Source organism: Lethenteron reissneri, chromosome 26 (genome assembly GCF_015708825.2).
Source record: "Lethenteron reissneri isolate LAM-NWPU_2019-01 chromosome 26, ASM1570882v1, whole genome shotgun sequence".
Classification (NCBI taxonomy): Eukaryota; Metazoa; Chordata; class Hyperoartia; order Petromyzontiformes; family Petromyzontidae; genus Lethenteron; species Lethenteron reissneri.
In genome coordinates, this window is record NC_083804.1 from 18,139,462 (window position 1) to 18,158,114 (window position 18,653).

The 18,653-nt window shown below is 49.8% G+C and overlaps 2 protein-coding genes across 5 annotated transcripts in view; one reads left to right on the top strand and one right to left on the bottom strand.

Moving 5' to 3' along the window:
- The window catches only part of LOC133347763 (protein Aster-B-like), a 45,075-nt gene extending 36,446 nt beyond the window's left edge, over positions 1-8,629 (top strand). For all 4 annotated transcript variants that reach the window (XM_061560340.1, XM_061560341.1, XM_061560342.1 and 1 more), the window contains exons 12-18: positions 295-431; positions 1,712-1,815; positions 2,683-2,862; positions 3,307-3,358; positions 3,931-4,038; positions 4,791-4,905; positions 7,109-8,629. In XM_061560340.1, coding sequence (XP_061416324.1) covers positions 295-431; positions 1,712-1,815; positions 2,683-2,862; positions 3,307-3,358; positions 3,931-4,038; positions 4,791-4,905; positions 7,109-7,186 — 774 coding nt within the window. In that variant the 3' untranslated portion in view covers positions 7,187-8,629. The remainder of the gene's footprint in view (positions 1-294; positions 432-1,711; positions 1,816-2,682; positions 2,863-3,306; positions 3,359-3,930; positions 4,039-4,790; positions 4,906-7,108) is intronic.
- Positions 8,630-9,187: 558 nt separating this feature from the next.
- Positions 9,188-17,518, bottom strand: SDHD (succinate dehydrogenase complex subunit D). Its single transcript, XM_061560344.1, has 4 exons — positions 17,388-17,518; positions 12,501-12,596; positions 11,036-11,171; positions 9,188-10,242 (listed from the first exon to the last, which is right to left on the bottom strand). The coding sequence occupies exons 1-4, from the start codon at positions 17,434-17,436 to the stop codon at positions 10,077-10,079; spliced, it is 447 nt and encodes a 148-aa protein (XP_061416328.1). The 5' UTR covers positions 17,437-17,518; the 3' UTR covers positions 9,188-10,076.
- Between the last annotated feature and the right edge of the window lie 1,135 nt (positions 17,519-18,653).

The window sequence follows — 18,653 nt, forward strand, 5'->3', positions numbered from 1 at the left end:
TGGATGGGCTCAGCCTTTCCCCTTTTCCACTGGCATGTTCGAGCCATGTCAGCATAGGGCCCTCACTATACAGGTGCTTTCCACTGGCTAGTTACCGATCCAAGCAAACGCCAAACCTCCAAGCAGCAGTGTTTTGACAATGGGCTGTATATTATTATTTGACATTACCTTCATATTTCTATTGGGAACTGTTCAACCTCTAGGGCTCCCAAACAGCCCGAGAGGCCATGTGGGACAAAAAAGTGGAGTCCTGTGTCCCAGAACGTTATTAAAATGTGTTTTTTCATGCGGCAGATTATGAACAAGGAGTCATCCGATTGGTTAGTGGTGGTCTCAGAGGTGGCCACTCACGATGTCCCTTACAGCGAGTACTTCTTCAACCGCAACCACTTCCTCCTGCAGAGACTCAGCAGCCACACCACCCGTCTGCGGTAACCATGGCTACCATTATTCACACTGTCCCTTTATCATCATCATAAGTGATCAATCTGCTGCTGGAAGAGGGGCCTTCCGTCTGCTGCTTCACAGTGGAAGCTAAAGATCCTGTGACGTCTTTCACAAGAGCAGGCTCTTGTGTGCTGGCTTAGTCGTGGTGAGACTTTGCCAAAATAAAAATGTTACTACCGCAAATTACTCAATTGGAATATACAAAGCAATCGTCGCTCCCACTGTGTGAACTTGGCAGGACCCTCGGAGAAAGTGACGAGACTGGTGAGGCTATCCTGGGTTAACAAGGGCTCGGCACTCCGTTCTGATAGTGGTGGCAGAGTAAATTGGGGGAGCCTTACATTGGCTGGTTTCTATGACTTGGCAGAATCAGACTCTTGATTTAGACTGGAAGAATCTGATGAGCTATGAAGCTCTTGTGCACAGGTGTCCAGTCAGGGCGGGTCAGATGTGCATTTGAACTGGTCCTGCTCACCCATTTTTTCAACTGCACCTACCAGCTCGGTGAAATACGGTCTGACAACTCCCATGACTGACATGGGAGGCCTTCAACCAGCAGTGGCTTGCCAAAACGGCTGTACATTTTACGTTTTAGAAAATGTCTCTGGTTTTGTGCGTAGATTATGGGAATGGAGTCCTATTTGTAACCCTGTGAGGGAGTTGCAATATTTTAATTGGAGACGGTGTGTGGTGTGGTGCGTGCTATGAGTGCATGCTGTGGGTGCTATGTGTGGTACAGTGGGGATCTTAACACTTCACCCGTAACACTTGGGCCTGCCCCGTGACCTGCCAACGAGCCTTCTATACTTCACGTGCCCTCAAAGTGCAGCACATTTGCTGTGGTTACATCTCTCAATGTCAGTGGCTATTGCTGTGGGTGTGTGCTGCTCAGCAGCAAGGTCGTTGTGATGTGTTGTTGTTATTGTATGCTCTATTGAAACAAATATGTCAATGCCGAGATGACCAGAATAATAGTGCAGGCCGGAAAAACCACAAGTTCAAAACAACACACAGAAACGTGTACAAAATGCACTCCGTCTGGTGATCGAAGATAAGACGATCACGATGCACTTCAGCGCTGGTGTTTTTTTCCAAAATGCACTAAGGCGGTGTGCCTCTTACACAATTGTGAGTGTTGCTTGAAACTTAACCTTCAGCTAACCAAGAGATGAAATGAACCCATTGAGACACGTGAAACAGCATTTCCTCTTTCGCATGAGTTACGTGGGCTACATTGTGAACGTGTGTGTATGTGTGTGTGCAGGATCTCATGGGAGGTGTGCTTCCGTAAGCAACCCTGGGGTCCGGTGAAGGCGCTCATTGACAAGAGCTCGTCCACCGGCCTCGCTGAGTACTTCGCTCTTCTTGGTGCGTACTTTTGGGTGTGGCGCGGTGCGGCGTGGACCTCTGTGTATGTGTGTGTGTGAGTTGTGGTGTGATCGGTGCCGTGTGGGCAGGGTGTTTGCAAGTGAGGCTCCATCTCCCACATATGCTTCCCATGAGGACATTGCCTCGAAAGCTTGTGCAGAATATGCAGGGTGGATCTTTGCCTTTGTGCATATAGACGTGAATGCACGTGTTTTAATTGCCTTACGTGTGATCACTGGCACATTCGTGCCCAGCCAGTGTTGGGATATCATGGTATGGGTCGTTTTCCACTTTATATTGACTAAACTAAGCTGGAGCCAAACTGTGCTATGCTGGGCTCAATATCTTAATCCAGCTTGGGGTCAGCTTGGGGTCAGCTTGGGGTCAGGTAGGGGTCAGGTAGGTCTAGGCAGGGATAATGACACAGTTAATTAAATGGCATCCAACGAGATGGAGCCTTCGAGTGCTGGATAAGTGTGCATGTGTTTATCAATTTGTGTGCATGCTATTGTTTGCATTGCTGCGTCATCTGCATGCATAGTAACATCAGCAGCACGGCATTAGTTCTGCGGTGGACAAATTGCCTGGACAGACTTCCGCTATCCCACTGTGTAGCGGTTAGCGTCTTGCGCTATGAACCCGGCGACCCGGGTTTGATTTCTGCTCAGGGCCAACACCAGTAAAGATTATCTGAACTGGTCCTGGACCTGACCTAGGTCGACTCAGCCTAAAATTATACAAAGGCGGCCGGGCATGGTCCTGGCCACCCAATCCCTCATGTGCCGTGCCGGCCTTCATAGGTGCTCGCTTAGCAGCATTTTCCCCAACAGTCTGCTAAGGTTATACGGGGCATCTTTGTCTTTGTAGATTCGGAGTTGTTGCGTGAGGAGGCCAGCAGGCACGCGCAGCCGCACCCAACTGAGCTGAGACAGCGTGCACAGAGCCGGCGTCGGGACGCCCGCGGAGCCGGGGATGGTGGCGCCACTTCCAACAACGTACACCACGCCGCACCACGCGCCAGCCATGGGGACCGCGGCAAGACCGCCGGTAACGATGCGCTGGTCGTACGCACCGGGCACCACATTACCCTCCACAACGTTGACAAGCGGAGATTGAAAGAAATCCCAGAATGCCATGTCGTAGACACTGAGCTGTCCATGGACAACATAGCGATCCACCCGTGAACTCCGAAAACCAACAGACACATTGAAAAACGTCGACTGCACATCAACTAAATCAATTTCATTTACTGATTCGGACTTCAACCTCTGAGTTGTTGTCAATCTGACCTTATGCAATAAAGAATCCTTACACTGTACTGTAACCTACTGTCCACATATCAACATTGGATTGTTCAAAACATCTGCACCAAGACGTGGCGCATTTTTTGTTTTGTCTATTGTCGCTAACAGACGGTATTGTGTGGGTGTGGCACGTTGTGGATCTTGTTGGGGTGTGGTGCGGTGCGATGCGCAATGTGTCTGTCCATAGGTGTTGGTGCCGACACTGGGATATCGCGTCTGCTTTTCATCGTAGCAGTTGTGTAAGTAATCATCAGCATGAACCCATCACAGCTTACGAGACCAGTGTTGTCACTCGAGTTCACACGCAATAATTTGCACCATGACCCCAGTGACATTATTTCAGTGTATGCCGCATGGAAGAGCAGTGGTTCAGTGGTTATCGCACTGTTTTATGAACCCGGTGGCCTGAATTCAGGTTCAGACCACAGCTAACAAGAGTGGTGAGTGATATCTGAACCTGTCTTTGGTTTCTCTCTTACATCTCTGCACTGACTTACATGGTGAAGTACAATAAAACCCCCATGACCGACACAGTATCGGAAGACCTTTATCCAGTAGTGAAATGACAAAGGACTGTAAATTCTCTTATATTTTCACTCTTAATTAGGATACCACCTGTTCAAAAAAACTATCCACCATAATTTAGTGAGCTCTTGAGGAGGATCTAATGTGCTTCATGTGTGGTGTCTTTGTGTTGTGTACTGGTTCTGCATACATTGTGATGCAGCCTGTATAGTGTTGCTTCCCTGGTGGCTTGTCATGGTCACGGTGCAGCAGACTGCGTTTTGCATGGCGTGTGTACGGTGTGCAGGCTGCTGATGCTGGTGTGCCTTAATGCTGTGCTATTCTACAAGCTCCGAGCACTGGAGCACACTGCACACCGTCTGTCTGCTTGGCATGCCCTGGGCACACAGGAGAGGTACGTGCAGCACACACTCCCTGTGCGGGCTTACGGCACGAGACCACATCGCAATAATACTCCATTCCCTCCACTGGATCCAATGTCCAGTCCTGGATTAATTTCAAGACCGTACTAACCGTCTTTCAAGCTCGTCCGTGGACTTGCCCCTGCTTATCCCCACCCCTCTCATCTCACTCTTAATTCCCTCTACACACTCCCCTACCTCCCCTCTCATCTCAATTCCAGCATACATGGCTTTCTATTGAAGACCCCAGGCAACCTTTGCCCAATGGAAAGTCACTCATTCTCTTCTGCTGCCCCTGTTGTTTGGAACACCCCTCCCCCGGTATCTGTGCTGTTGACTCCCTTCCCCTGTTCAGATTCAGTCTCAATACTCTCATTTTCTTTCTCTGCCTAAAACTGACCGCCCCTCCAAATAAATATGCTATATCTGTACAGTGCTATATAAAAACAAGTATATGTTGTGCATCTGAATGCAACTTCCTGTGTGTGCAGGTTGATGTTCTTGTATCCAAGTGCTGTGTGTTCATGTTTTGTGTGATTTTGTCCATGTGCTGTGTGTCCATGTGCTCTGTGATTGTCTATGTGCTGTCTCCAAATGCCTTTGTGATTGTCTGTGTGCTGTCAATGTATTGTTTCATTGTGTCCATGTGTTGTGCGATTGTGTCCATGTGCTGTGATTGTGTCCATGTGCTGTGTGTGTCAATGTGCTGTGTGATTGTGTCCATGTGCTGTGATTGTGAGTACAGTGCTGCTGGCAGTGTGGACTGGGATTGGCTGGAGCTGCACCGAGGAAAGGTCCGCCGTGCCGAGGTTCAGAAATGGAATGAAATCCTGAGAACCAGCCTTGCCGTACTGGACAAGGTGACCAAACACACGTGCCCTGATGTAACATGAACACAGCCGTAAAAGGTGGCTAGGTTTGTCTGTATGGTTACATATACACGGGCACACACCAGTGCGGTGGAGTTATCCTCTGTGCATAGACACGAATGTCAAGGCCTTGTGATGGTGCTACAAGCTGTGGATACATTGATTGGTTCCTTGCCATGTAAGAGGCTCTAAACATGTTGGTCAATGACTTATCCTCATCACAGTGGATGAGGTCAGCTCGTGTGCAGGAGTTTGATGTATTGCCACATCATGGCACCGTGGTGGTTGGTGACAGCTTGTGGAGGCCTTCATCCAGAAAGGAATAGATCATCACTCTTTGGTTCTTTCGGTAAAGTCACGTAGGTATAAAATAAAATAAATCACGACGTTTCGGGCCTCAGCAGCAGACCATGCTTTCCCACCTGATGATGGATGCTTGTGTTGCGCCCGAAACGTCGTGATTTATTTTATTTCATACCTACGTGACTTTACCGAAAGAACCAAAGAATATGGATTCCTGCAGTCACGAAAGCTTCAAATCAGGAATAGATAATGGTTCATGACGATGATGGCAGTGGCTGAGACAACGCAAAACCTGGATGGACCACATGTGAGGGAGATGAGTCCCGAGAATTCTTCTGGTTCTCGGTGCCATAGCGTCGTGGGTTACAGCAGTTAGATATTTATACATCTTCCACATCCGAGCTGTGCTGAGTCGAGTGCGCCGCGGATCAGTAAGCCTCACGTTATGCACAATTCGTAACAGCAAGATGTAGATGATGTGATGCCGTGTGTCTTTCAGATATGATGAAATCAGATGGCTTTTGTTGTTAGCCCTGCCCCTAACATGACTTGGCCCCAGATTCAGAAGTCTTGTGAGGCCACCGTAACACAGCTCAGTTTTGTCTTTGCATAGCAAAATATCAGTGGCAATCTACCCGTGCTGTGCTGACCCTGTCCTGGCACAGGTCAAATGTTTAAGTGGAAAAGGGGTATCGGTGTTTATATTTATCGTGTGGCAGGGATGGTTGGTTTTTGCTCATTGGCTGGCAAAGGAAAATGGAATGCACTATCTCACGACGTTTCACTCTGAAGGCCAGGTGGCCATTTTGGTTAAAGCACTGCCTTGGTATCAAGTCATGAGTTCAAAACTTGGAAGGTGGTCTACACTATAATAAATTCCTCTCAAGTGTTGATAATGAAAGCAGCATATCAGTGTGCCTATATGAATATTTTAATCGATGTATATTATCTGCTATGACATACAGATCCGTTACATTAACATTGACAAAGAAAATCGCTCAAAAGTGCACAAAGCATGGAGAGATGCACGCTTCTAATTACAGAAAGAGGAACACATGGATCAGAGAACATACACATATCGGAGACATTGACAGTTAAGAAAAATGGACATGGCCAGGACAAATTAGGGCTCAAAAAGACCATGGCTGGTGGGTGAGACTAACAGTGGTTACAATGGAGTGGCAGCAAGTGGACGGAACATATCCAACAGCATATTACCATGGAGATGGAGCAATGAAGTAAGCTGGTGTGCAGGTGGTAGACGTAGCATAGCATGACTGAGGGGTAGCAACAGCCTGGGGAGGCCTTCATTTAGCACTGAATATATGATGAGAATGATAGGCACCACTTTGTGGAAAGGCACACGAGTGGTTGTCTAGTTGGGACCAACCTCCTCCATCAGGGAATCTTTTTTGTTTTCACCAATGGCTCGGGGCTGACAATGGAGAGGAATGCTGCTCGATCAATCACTTGAACTGGGAGTTATGTTGACTCTGCGCTGTCTTTTTACACGCTTTGATTTAACTCACTCTTGTCGTATCCTCAAATCTTGTAACTCAATTTCAACCGTCTTCCCAATGTCGTATCGACTGCAAACTTGGTATAGGTATGTCGTACTGATGACAATACTATATTCTATCATTAAAAAAATATATATTTTTAAACAATCTTTTTTACGGGTCTAATTGTCCACGCTCAACTCACGGTGCCTGTAAATCACTACGGCCCCTTACGTTATGGCAAGCTTCGGGGAACCAGTTCCTGGAGTCGTGGAGTTCTCCCATTACGAGCACGGTACATCTCATTAAAGCATGTTTTTTTTAAAAAGTATTTTTAAATATTTTATTTCACCATTGTTTCTACATAGCATGCATTCTCCCTGTCGTTTCAGATGAAGATGTGGCTCGCTGGACTGCAGAAGGATTTTCTGATGAACAACAGCAGTGCATTGCACACACAAGCTCCATGAACATACTATGCACTTCATATCAGGGGGACCACACAAGAATGTGCACCATCGTGCACTGTTTACACCACGTCCTCATTTCCCTTGGTTGATTTCGTCGTATTTATGTTGGTGCCGTGCAATTGAGATATAGTTATGTCGTGTTGTGTGGGGTTTTGTGGGCTTGCATGTGGAAGTGGGGAGGGGTTAGGTTTTTTGTGTGTATCAGCACTTTACCAGCAGCATGTGACACCTCTTGTGCTGTTATACTGCGTTACTGATGATCTTTATTTAAAGTTACACTTTTTTGGCAACGATCGTGTTATCCATCGTCTTTTATGATTGATTCATTTGAATATCAAATGATTTCCCCCACGTATCCATGTTTCTCTCTCAAAAATGAGGTGCTGCTTTTACCTGACCATAGTTTATCTTTGGTTCTTTCGGTAAAGTCACGTAGGTATAAAATTAATCACGACGTTTCGGGCACAACACAAGCATCCGTCATCAGTTGGGAAAGCACCTGATGGTGAGAAAGCCCCATCTGACGGACGCTTGTGTTGTGCCTGAAACGTCGTGATTTATTTTATACACTACGTGACTTTACCGAATCAACATAGTTTATCTTTTAACCTTATCTGTCTTCCATTAGAGGTTTTTTTTACTAGATCACGCAATGCGAGCCCTTTGATCTCGTCCTTCCTGTCTATTGTCTATTAAAATAGCCTTTCCAACGGTAATCCCTATTGAAGTATGCTCACCTTTATAGCCATGCATTTAAAGAATGTATTATTTGATGATTCGCTTCCACGCAGCACTAAGGTGGTAGCTATCCGAACGGTTAAAATTATTTTTATTTCTTTCAATTTTGATAGATTCTTTAATTAGTCTTGGCCAGTAGTAGCTAGTTTTGCACAGAACTTCAACATCAAAGTCAATTGAGTGTCCTTGTTGGCACGTGTGTTCTGCTACTGCTGACAGTTGTATTTGGGATAATTTAATATTTCTCTGAAGTTATTTTAGTCTCGTGCTGATCATTCGTCCTGTTTGCCCAACATAACATTTACCACACGTGCAGTTAATCCTGTACCCCCCCCCCCCCAACTTGGCGCAAGCGCGCAGAAGCGTGGTCACCACATCTACGCTTCTATATAAGGAACAAAACAGTGAGACTTCTCCACAAATCTGGCTGTCTCCTGATGAAGCTAGTTGCAATTACTGGCAAAATGTCGTACTCAGATTGTAAATGTTGCGGCTTGGCTCTCCAACACACCGGTGTGCTGTACGAGTGACGAATTGGCACGTTCTGTTTGTGACAACCCTTACAAGTTGGCTGTCAGGTGGTGGTGGTTTTAACGACATATTTACGTGATCTAACCCAAAAAAAACTGGATGTTGGTCGCGAAATCCTACGTGTTAAACTTGTCTTTATAAGATAGCCTTATAATACACTGCTGGATTGTTTCACCATCCTTCACCCCGACTGGTCAATCTGGGTTTAAGGAGTGATGCAAATTTAAGAACAGAGTATGATGGATTTGCCATCCTGCCCTCTGATGACAACACAGCTGCTTATTTTAATATGGTTTTCACCCTCCAAAGCACTGTCCATGTTCCACCAGGCTTAGCTTCCGAGATCCGACGAGAAGCATATATCAGAGGCACACTTAAGACTGTGCAATTATAACTTGCTTTTACTGGTAGGAACCTCCTGGTTACACCAGCCCACAGGGTATTGTGTCCTTCCGTCGTGCAGGCAGGGGCTGGGTGGGGAAGGTGGGGAGGGGCTGGGTGGGAAGGGGCTGAGTGAGAAGGGGCTGGGTGGGGAGGGGCTGGTCACCCCGTGATGCCCTTATAAAACTCAACGTTTAACCTACTCACGCCGGCTTGTGCCCACCCTCAGTCGGCCATATTTGCGGAATACACCACGCCGCCATTTACCCTGGCCATTGACCGAGCAACCCAACGTTCCTACCAGCTCCCTCCGCAGGAATGTGTTAAAATCAACAAGTCAGAGCCAACATGTCAAAGATTTGCATACGTTATTTTATCCGAATGCATTACCTTCATTGGCCAGGAGAGGAGGCTTACACTTATAATACAGCAGCTCTTATATTACAGCATTGTACTCAAATCCTAGAACAATGCATGATGCAAAATGCATGCCATGCTGTGGAACAAATGAAGCGTTGGAGGAAGATTTCACCAATATTGAGGACGGTATGGCCACATTTCATGCAATTGGTTTCCACCAATCAATAACCCAGGCTGAGGTATAATTGTGTAGTCCATTAACTGCCAAGTCAACCTAATCGTACAGGTGATGACAATATGTTAATTGTACTGTGAGTATAATGTACGCACTCTTCATACTATAATAGGTTTATTGTTCAAACGTTTAAGATAACCGTACATTCCAGCAATCCTTAAAATTTTGAAAAGTTGACTACAATTGACACGATGGACAGACCATATGTTTTTGACATCAATCCAAGAAAATATTCGTAAGGCAAGTTTTATAATTAGTTAACTCTTGATTATTCGTGGGCTAATTATCTGGGTTTTGGATTAACCCTGCTTGTGAAAATTGAATACCTACACATGCACTTGTTTGTTGGCTGCTCCGCACTCATCAAGAGGTTGGTGACTCTGTACCCACATGACCAGCAGCAACATTAAGAAGTAAAGCCGAAGATACATTCGACGTAGGTAAACATTGTTTTTATACCCTAATCTACATGTTTAGTATTATCTGTGTTTTAATTTCTGGGCTGCCCACCTCCCTTTATCCATCCCACACAATCAAGAGTTACTATTATTTCTTCTAGACATTAAGTTTTCATCATCCAATGTCATTAAATAATTCCCTTGTTTAGAGAAGGAGAGACTCTTAAGAGCTGGTGTATGCGTGTGATTAAAGGCTCCAGAGCATTGCCACAGCCTTGCAGATTCCCACATCGTGGTAGTTGAAGTAGCAGAGGCCAGCAAACGTGACTGCAGAAATCGAGGCGAGGCCGACACGCGCCGCGCCCAGTGTCGCCTTCCCGTGCACGTAGTCCGTGATGATCTGGCCGAGGCCCCTGGGAACATGAGTAGCGGTCAACACAGAGCGATGAGGCTACAATACCTGACAGGCTTTCACATACCTGTCAATCCCTTATCCAGTGCCTATCTTATTACAGACCAATTCAGACCTTCATAAATATCAACGTTCATCCCACAAAGTCCCATCACAAGGGAGAAACACAAAAATAGACTTTTTTAAATTAAATTTCCCTGTACAAGAATATTGGTAAACCGTATAGGTTGACAGGTATGCTTTGTGTAATCCTGAGTGAGAATTAAGGTAAACGGTGAATGTTTAATTTGTCACGAAGATCACAAAGAAGCGAAAGATCACAAAAAAATGACTTGCTCACAGTAATACTTACATAGGCTCTGTGGCCTGGGCTATTCACTCAGAGTTTTAAAGTTTGATCATGAGAAACTTGATTTTAACCAATATTTTTTTTAAACTGCCTTTAGAGGATAATGTATCATAGACTGTTTTGGGAAAGGGCCCTTTTTCATATCAAAGATACTTTTGGCCACCACCCAAAATATTAACTACGATACATTTTTATTTCATGGCGGTGTTATTCACAAATATGTTGAGCTGTTTATTTATGCTTTTGTACCACTGCCTACACAGCATCACCAAATAATGTATTTAAACAATACGATTGCATTCCTCATGCTGTAGAGAGTGTGCTTGGAGTTCAGGGGGGACCACTGTGTCTACATTGCCATAATGTACAACATGTGCGTGGAGAGTGCAATGAGTGTGCACCCACTATTGGGTGAAGGGTGAGCGCAGGGAGTTTGCATGCCCACCAGTGCGAGTGCAGGGTGAGCGTGGCAGCGATGGCGTAGTCCGTGACACCACCGGGGAAAGCCACAGCAGCTGGGATGAGGGTGAAGGCTGCAATGCTCACCACCCGCTCCGCTGACCAGTGAGCAGACGCTGACCCTAAAACGTTAACATCACCAGCGGCACAATCCTCATGTCATGATACGATACTGTGTTCGTAGGCATTTCTAACAATGGGTTTTAACGACCTGTATGCCCACCCACCTCCCGTCAGGGGTGAGATAACCCACACTTGGAACATTTTACAATCCATGTTTAATAGTTTTAATTTCATTTCAACATCTTTCTGCAGATGGTGGCAGCATGGTTGGCCACATACAGTGCAACGGTTCAACATACAATGAGCTTGATAATTAACGTTTCATATTTCCCTATTTCAAGCTCTGACTTTTCCTCTTTTGACATTGTCCTTCTGGGACATGACTCCTTATATATACAAGCCCAGGCCAATCCATGAACCATCCTATAACCCGTGGAACATTTCCTGTTATCCGATTTTTGTGTGGATAAAGAGGTATTGCTGCAAAGTGGTCGTGGTAGGCGGTAAACTCACGTTAGTATCTGCGTGCATCATTAGTAAGGAAAATTCAGTTGATCATTGAGTCATCAAGATGCAAACATGCACAATGATATGGAAAAATAGGTGGATTTAGTCGAATTTTGCATCTCACTTGCTAAGAATTGCGATTGATTTAAAAGTTGGTACTAAATTATTCCTATTCATGATTTCAAGCAAATGGGGATGACCATGGAATTGAACTAACAGCCAGTGAAACATTGTTCCATAGAAATATATATAAAGATGACAAAGGTACCATCAATCTTAATAATAGCAATAATACTGATGTTGAATCAATGCTGCCAGTGAGAAAGTGAATGAATTATTTCACATACAGAATACGACCAACATTGCAAGCATGTTAAGTGATCAGTTGCCTATGGTGTGAAGCTGTGATGTGGTATGTATGGATGTGGTTTGGTATGGAGCAGAGGTCGCAAACGGGTTTTGATTCCGTACCTGTACCCGGCCGCACCAGGGTTGCAAACGGATACCCGTACCCGGCCGTACCCGTACCTGGCTGGGTAGGGTACCCGGCCGGGTACGGGTAGGGTACGGGTATCGGGTACCTGATTGCGACCTCTGGGATGAAGCCATGTTGCAGGCGCGGTTGGGTTGATTCCAGGAACTTGAATTGTGAGAAAAGACGTTGGGAAATGAGTGACAAACAGTTACTCACCAGTGACTCACGGTCTACCCGTACCCGGCCGCACCAGGGTCGCAAACAGGTACCCGTACCCAGCCGGGTATCGGGTAGGGTACGGGTATCGGGTACCCGGTTGCGACCTCTGGTATGGAGTGTGGCGTGGGTTGGTGTGCAGTATATATGATGCTATGTGCACAGCGTGTGCGTCTGCTGGTGCTGATACCTAGTGCTCCATGTGCACGTGGAGTAGTGTGCAGCGCAGCAGTCCCAGTCCCATTCAATCGGTCACTTCCTCCAATGTGTCGCAGCACGCATATCCCTGTACATTGTGGACATCACACAAACGACACCACATTACAAATATATAATGAACCCCTCAAGTAGAGTCCTCTGGATGAGATGAGCCACTCCCATTAGCACGGTTGGCTACGCACGGTGTGAAAGAAGTTCAACATATATAACGAATCCAATATGGATGTGATGAGCTCAAAAGTGTAAAGGTAAACTATTACATTAATGATCCTTATGGCGGTACCCCTGGGGTACCAAATAATAAAAAATGGCCGAGGCAATTAAATATTTTATTCCTGGGACAGCGAGGACGATTGCGCCGAAACCCTGAACGCTCGCGGTACGCACCGTGGTGGTGCATCGCGTACAGCTCGTCGAGATGAGTCGATTGCCGCATCGCCTACCATCAACAGACTAAAAATGACTGCATCACGGACATTATGCGAGAGCCGGGGTGCTATGGTACCGTCATAAGGTTCATATGTAGGAAACCCCCTCAGGTTGTGCGAGATCCTTCGGGGGCCATGGTAAATCCCATATAGATGTGATGAGTCCGATAAACATGGTAAAGCAATTAGGGATAAGATCAGCTTCACAGCGATGTGACAATTTCTTCAGTACCACAATAAAACCTTTTTTAACACAATTGAATCCCCTGGTTGCAGTACAAGGTAAATAGTTAAGAGGATGCAGTGAGCGCTTTATGAATCAAATACAGAAGTAATGTTCTGCTAATGCCAGCCAGCTGCGAAACCTGATGAATGACGTGTACCAGGCCATGTGGTTTACGTTTTGAGGGTTCGGGAAGTTCGTGCACCGCCCCAGGCACGTGTTCGCCTGCACACAGGGTGGTAGTGGGGTGACTTCGGGACAAGCTGGCATGCAGCCCTCCCTTCTCTTACGATGCATTAAGGGGAATAGCTCAATACCTTAGGCAAGACTTAAAAGTCCCAGCAATAAGAAACGAATATCAAAAGGAGACATTGCGTATCTATTTTATTTACACTGCATTAATTTGCGTGGCACCATATCCCAAACAGTGGGGTATTGCCGATAACGTCGGACAGTTCGGCATTAATGCAAGCAAGCCTGACCGATGATGAGACACTGTACTGTATGTCTTGTAACGATGCTGTTGAAGGTCGTGGGGGAGATTGGTTGTGTAGATTAAACACGGATATGTGCGGAAGAAATGTCGAGTGCTTATCTATGTTATTTATATTCTCAACGAGGCGAAGCAATACTTTGAGTTGTATATTATTGTTCTTCATATTCTTTTACATTTAACAGTAGGGGCGGTGTGCAGCGATACAGTTGGAATTATTGGTGATTAATCTTGATTTGAAGCTTTCATTGCTGGATGATGGGTGACCATTTTCTTCATCACGTCTCTTTACCATAAATAGGCGTTACAAGGAAACTTAAGTAGCATTTTACGCACACAAGCATTACTCAGTATAGGCCATTCAACAGCTAATATTCAAATTAAGCAAAGTTATTTTTCAAATCATTTCTGGATGAAGGCCTCCCCCTGCCGTGTTGGTTCTGGGGTTCATTATATTGATTCTTTCGGTAAAATCACGTAGAAGGGAAATCATAAAATAATAAAAGCAAAACAAAAATCTTTCATTTTTTATTTAAATGTTTTATTATTTCCCTTCTACGTGACTTTACCGAAAGAACCAAGAAGAAGAATTCCTGCAGTCGCGAAAGCTTTAAATCGAATGTTCTGGGGTTGTCTAACCATACTTGACCACGCTGGGTTTGAGTATCGCCTGCCACTGCTCAACTCTGTGCATGACGAGAAGACTCATTCCCAGCCAGACATGGGCGACATCTGTTAACCTTGAGCAGGAATTAAACTCAAGTTTGTGTGGGGGAGGGGGGGGGGTTTCATAGCCGAGGACGTGCACCAACCACTTGCGTTGTTACTCCCCACCGTCATCACCACCTAAACACGACGCCGTACTGTCACCACACTTGAAGGCAGCGATTACCATCCAGGGAAACACTTTAACAATGTACACCACCACCACACGCACCACCACCACCACACGCACCACCACCACCACCACACGCACCACCACCACACGCACCACCACCACACGCGCACCACCACCACCACACGCACCACCACCACCACGCGCACCACCACCACACGCACCACCACCACACGCGCACCACCACCACGCGCACCACACCACACGCACCACCCACCACACGCGCACCACCACACGCGCACCACCACACGCACCACCACCACACGCACCACCACCACCACGCGCACCACCACCACGCGCACCACCACCACGCGCACCACCACCACACGCACCCACCACCACACAGCACCACCACCACCACCACACGCACCACCACCACGCGCACCACCACCACGCGCACCACCACCACGCGCACCACCACCACCACACGCGCACCACCACACGCACCACCACCACACGCACCACCACCACCACGCGCACCACCACAAGCACCACCACAAGCACCACCACACGCACCACCACACGCGCACCACCACCACGCGCACCACCACCACGCGCACCACCACCACCACGCGCAGCACCACCACCACGCGCACCACCACCACACGCGCACCACCACACGCACCACCACCACACGCACCACCACCACCGCACGCACCACCACCGCACGCTCCACCACCGCACGCACCACCACCGCACGCGCACCACCACACGCACCACCACCACACGCACCACCACCACCGCACGCACACCACCGCTCGCACCACCACCGCGCGCACCACCACACCACCGCACCACCACACAGCACCACCACCACACGCACCACCCCACGCGCACACCACACGCGCACACCACCGCGCACCACACACGCACCACACACGCGCACCACCACCACGCGCACCACACCACGCCACCACCACGCGCACCACACCACGCGCACACACCACGCGCACCACCACCACCACGAGCACCACCACCACCACGCGCACCACCACCACCACGCGCAACCACCACCACGCGCACCACCACCACCACGCGACCACCACCACCACCACGCGCACCACCACCACCACGCGACCACCACCACGACCACGCGTACCACCACACCACGCGCACCACCACCACCAACCGCGCACCACCACCACCACGGCGCACCACCACCACGCGCACCACCACCACGCGCACCACCACCACCACGCGCACCACCACCACCACGCGCACCACCACCACCACGCGCACCCCCACCACCACGCCGCAACCACCACCACGCCACACCACCACCACGCGCACCACCACCACCACGCGACCACCACCACGCGCACCACCACCACCACGCGCACCACCACACTCACCACCCCGAACGCACCACGCGCACCACCCACACACACACGCACCACACACACGCACCACACACACGCACCACACACGCGCCAACACACGCACCACACACACGCACCACACACACGCACCACACACACGCACCACACACACGCACCACACACACGCATCACACACGCACCACACACACGCACCACACACACGCACCACACACACACCAAACCACCACACACACACCAAACCACCACACACACGCGCCACCTAAGGCACCACACACCAAACCACCACCACGCACACCACCAACGCACCACCACACCACGCACCACCACACACAGCACACCACTCACGCACCACCACTCACGCACCACCACACAGCACCACCACACACGCACCACCACACACGCACCACCCACACACGCACCACCACACACGCACCACCACACCACACACGCACCACCACACACGCCACCACCACACACGCACCACCACACACGCACCACCACACACGCACCACCACACACGCGCACCACACACGCGCACCACACACGCGCACCACACACACGCACCACACACACGCACCACCACACGCACCACCACACGCACCACCACACGCACCACCACACGCACCACCACACGCACCACCACACGCACCACCACACGCACCACCACACGCACCACCACACGCACCACCACACGCACCACCACACGCACCACCCACCCGCACCACCACACGCACCACCACACGCACCACCACACGCACCACCACACGCACCACCACACGCACCACCAAGCCACCAGCACTACCACACGCACCACCACACGCACCACCACACGCACCACCACACGCACCACCACACGCACCACCACACGCACCACCCACACGCACCACCACACGCACCACCACACGCACCACCACACGCACCACCACACCACACGCACCACCACACGCACCACCACACGCACCACACACACGCACCACACACACGCACCACACACCCGCCAAACCCACACGCCCACCACACACACGCACCACACACACGCACCACACACACGCACCACACGCACCACACACACGCACCACACACACGCACCACACACACGCACCACACACACGCACCACACACACGCACCCACACACACACACCACCACACACCACAGCGTAAACCACCACCACCGTCGCCATATGGCGCAAGCGACCCTCAAAGTCACGGCGTCCCCCTGCCCCCCGTCTCTCTCCACCTCTGCGAGCCCCCCCACGTTGTCCGTCCACGTCGCCACGAAATCCAAAGCGCTTCACCTGGAGCCACTCAAACACGCGCGCCACCCGCGTCTCGAGACAACAAACCGCGGCGACCTCATCGAACCGTTGGACACGGCGATTTGAGATTGCGACCGAGAGGAACCATACGTCGGCGAAGCCATGCTCGCTGTTGCGCGGTCGGCGAGGGGCGTTGTCGACGGGGAGAGGAGAGAGACTCACGCGAAATCTGCAGCGCAGAGCGCGGACAGAGCAGCCTGAGCGCAGCCATCTTGTCCCTGACCTCCGGCTCGGGCACCGGAAGGTGGCGTGACGTCACAGATGCTCTGACGTCACCGCGCCCCCCTCCTACAGCCCCGCCTCCTATTGTCCCCCCCCCTCCCACCGCGCCCCCCCCCCTCCTACTGCGTCCCCCCTCCCACCGCGCATCCCCCCCTCCCACCGCGCCCCCCCCCTCCCACCGCGCATCCCCCCCTCCCACCGCGCCCCCCCTCCCACCGCGCATCCCCCCTCCCACCGCGCCCCCCCTCCCACCGCGCCCCCCCCCTCCTACTGCGTCCCCCCTCCCACCGCGCATCCCCTCCCACCGCGCCCCCCTCCCACCGCGCCCCCCCTCCCACCGCGCCCCCCCTCCTACCGCCCCCTCTCCCACCGCGCCCCCCCCTCCCACCGCGCCCCCCCTCCTACCGCCCCCCCTCTCACCACCCCCCCCTCTCACCGCGCCCCCCCCTCCCACCGCGCCCCCCCCTCCTACCGCCCCCCCTCTCACCGCCCCCCCTCTCACCGCCCCCCCCAACCCACCCCATCCCACCAGCCCCACGTCAACCCTCTGTAATTCATCTTCTTGGTTCTTTCGGTAAAGTCACTTTACCAAGAAGACGAATCCCTGCAGTCACGAAAGCTTTAAATCGAAATTTAACCGCCTCTACGGGGAGGGATTCCACATAACTTTGAGATCCTTCAACAAGCTCCGTGATAAGAAGGCTCGGCTAATCGAGTCTCTGAGGACGGCTGCTTGTGTTGTGGCCAGTGGCGGCTCCTGCAAAATCTCTCAGGGGGGGCAAATGTCTGGATGATTGATAAGGATAAGGTCCACCCATGCAATGGATAAATTAACAGCTTAAGCATGTAAAGGCAACTTCACTTCTTTAATATTAATGAAAAATAAAGTGACTCTTACAATACATCTTGTTTGTTTCTATACTCACTATTAAAACAAACCACTCAAGTTTATTTTATTAAAGATTCCACTAGATTTTGATTTAAAACTTTCGTGACTGCAGGGATTCATCTTCTTGGTTCTTTCGGTAAAGTCACATAGAAGGGAAGTAATAAAATAATAAAAATAAAACATAATAAAATTATTCTCACGACGTTTCGGCCACAACGCAAGCAGCCGTCCTCAGGTGAAAACCAGGTCCGTCGAGGCGACAGAGTCTGAATGAAACAGCACACGAGCTTGGAGCATATATATAAGCTGGGCGCCTT

What these genes read in the sequence shown, in the direction of transcription:
- SDHD (XM_061560344.1), bottom strand. Translation starts at nt 17,436, where the DNA reads ATGGCTGCGCTCAGGCTGCTCTGTCCGCGCTCTGCGCTGCAGATTTCG. An exon ending in CTCTGCGCTGCAGATTTCGC is followed by an intron (nt 12,597 to 17,387) that starts GTGAGTCTCTCT and finishes CACAATGTACAG; the next exon opens with GGATATGCGTGCTGCGACAC. An exon ending in ACGTGCACATGGAGCACTAG is followed by an intron (nt 11,172 to 12,500) that starts GTATCAGCACCA and finishes TTAACGTTTTAG; the next exon opens with GGTCAGCGTCTGCTCACTGG.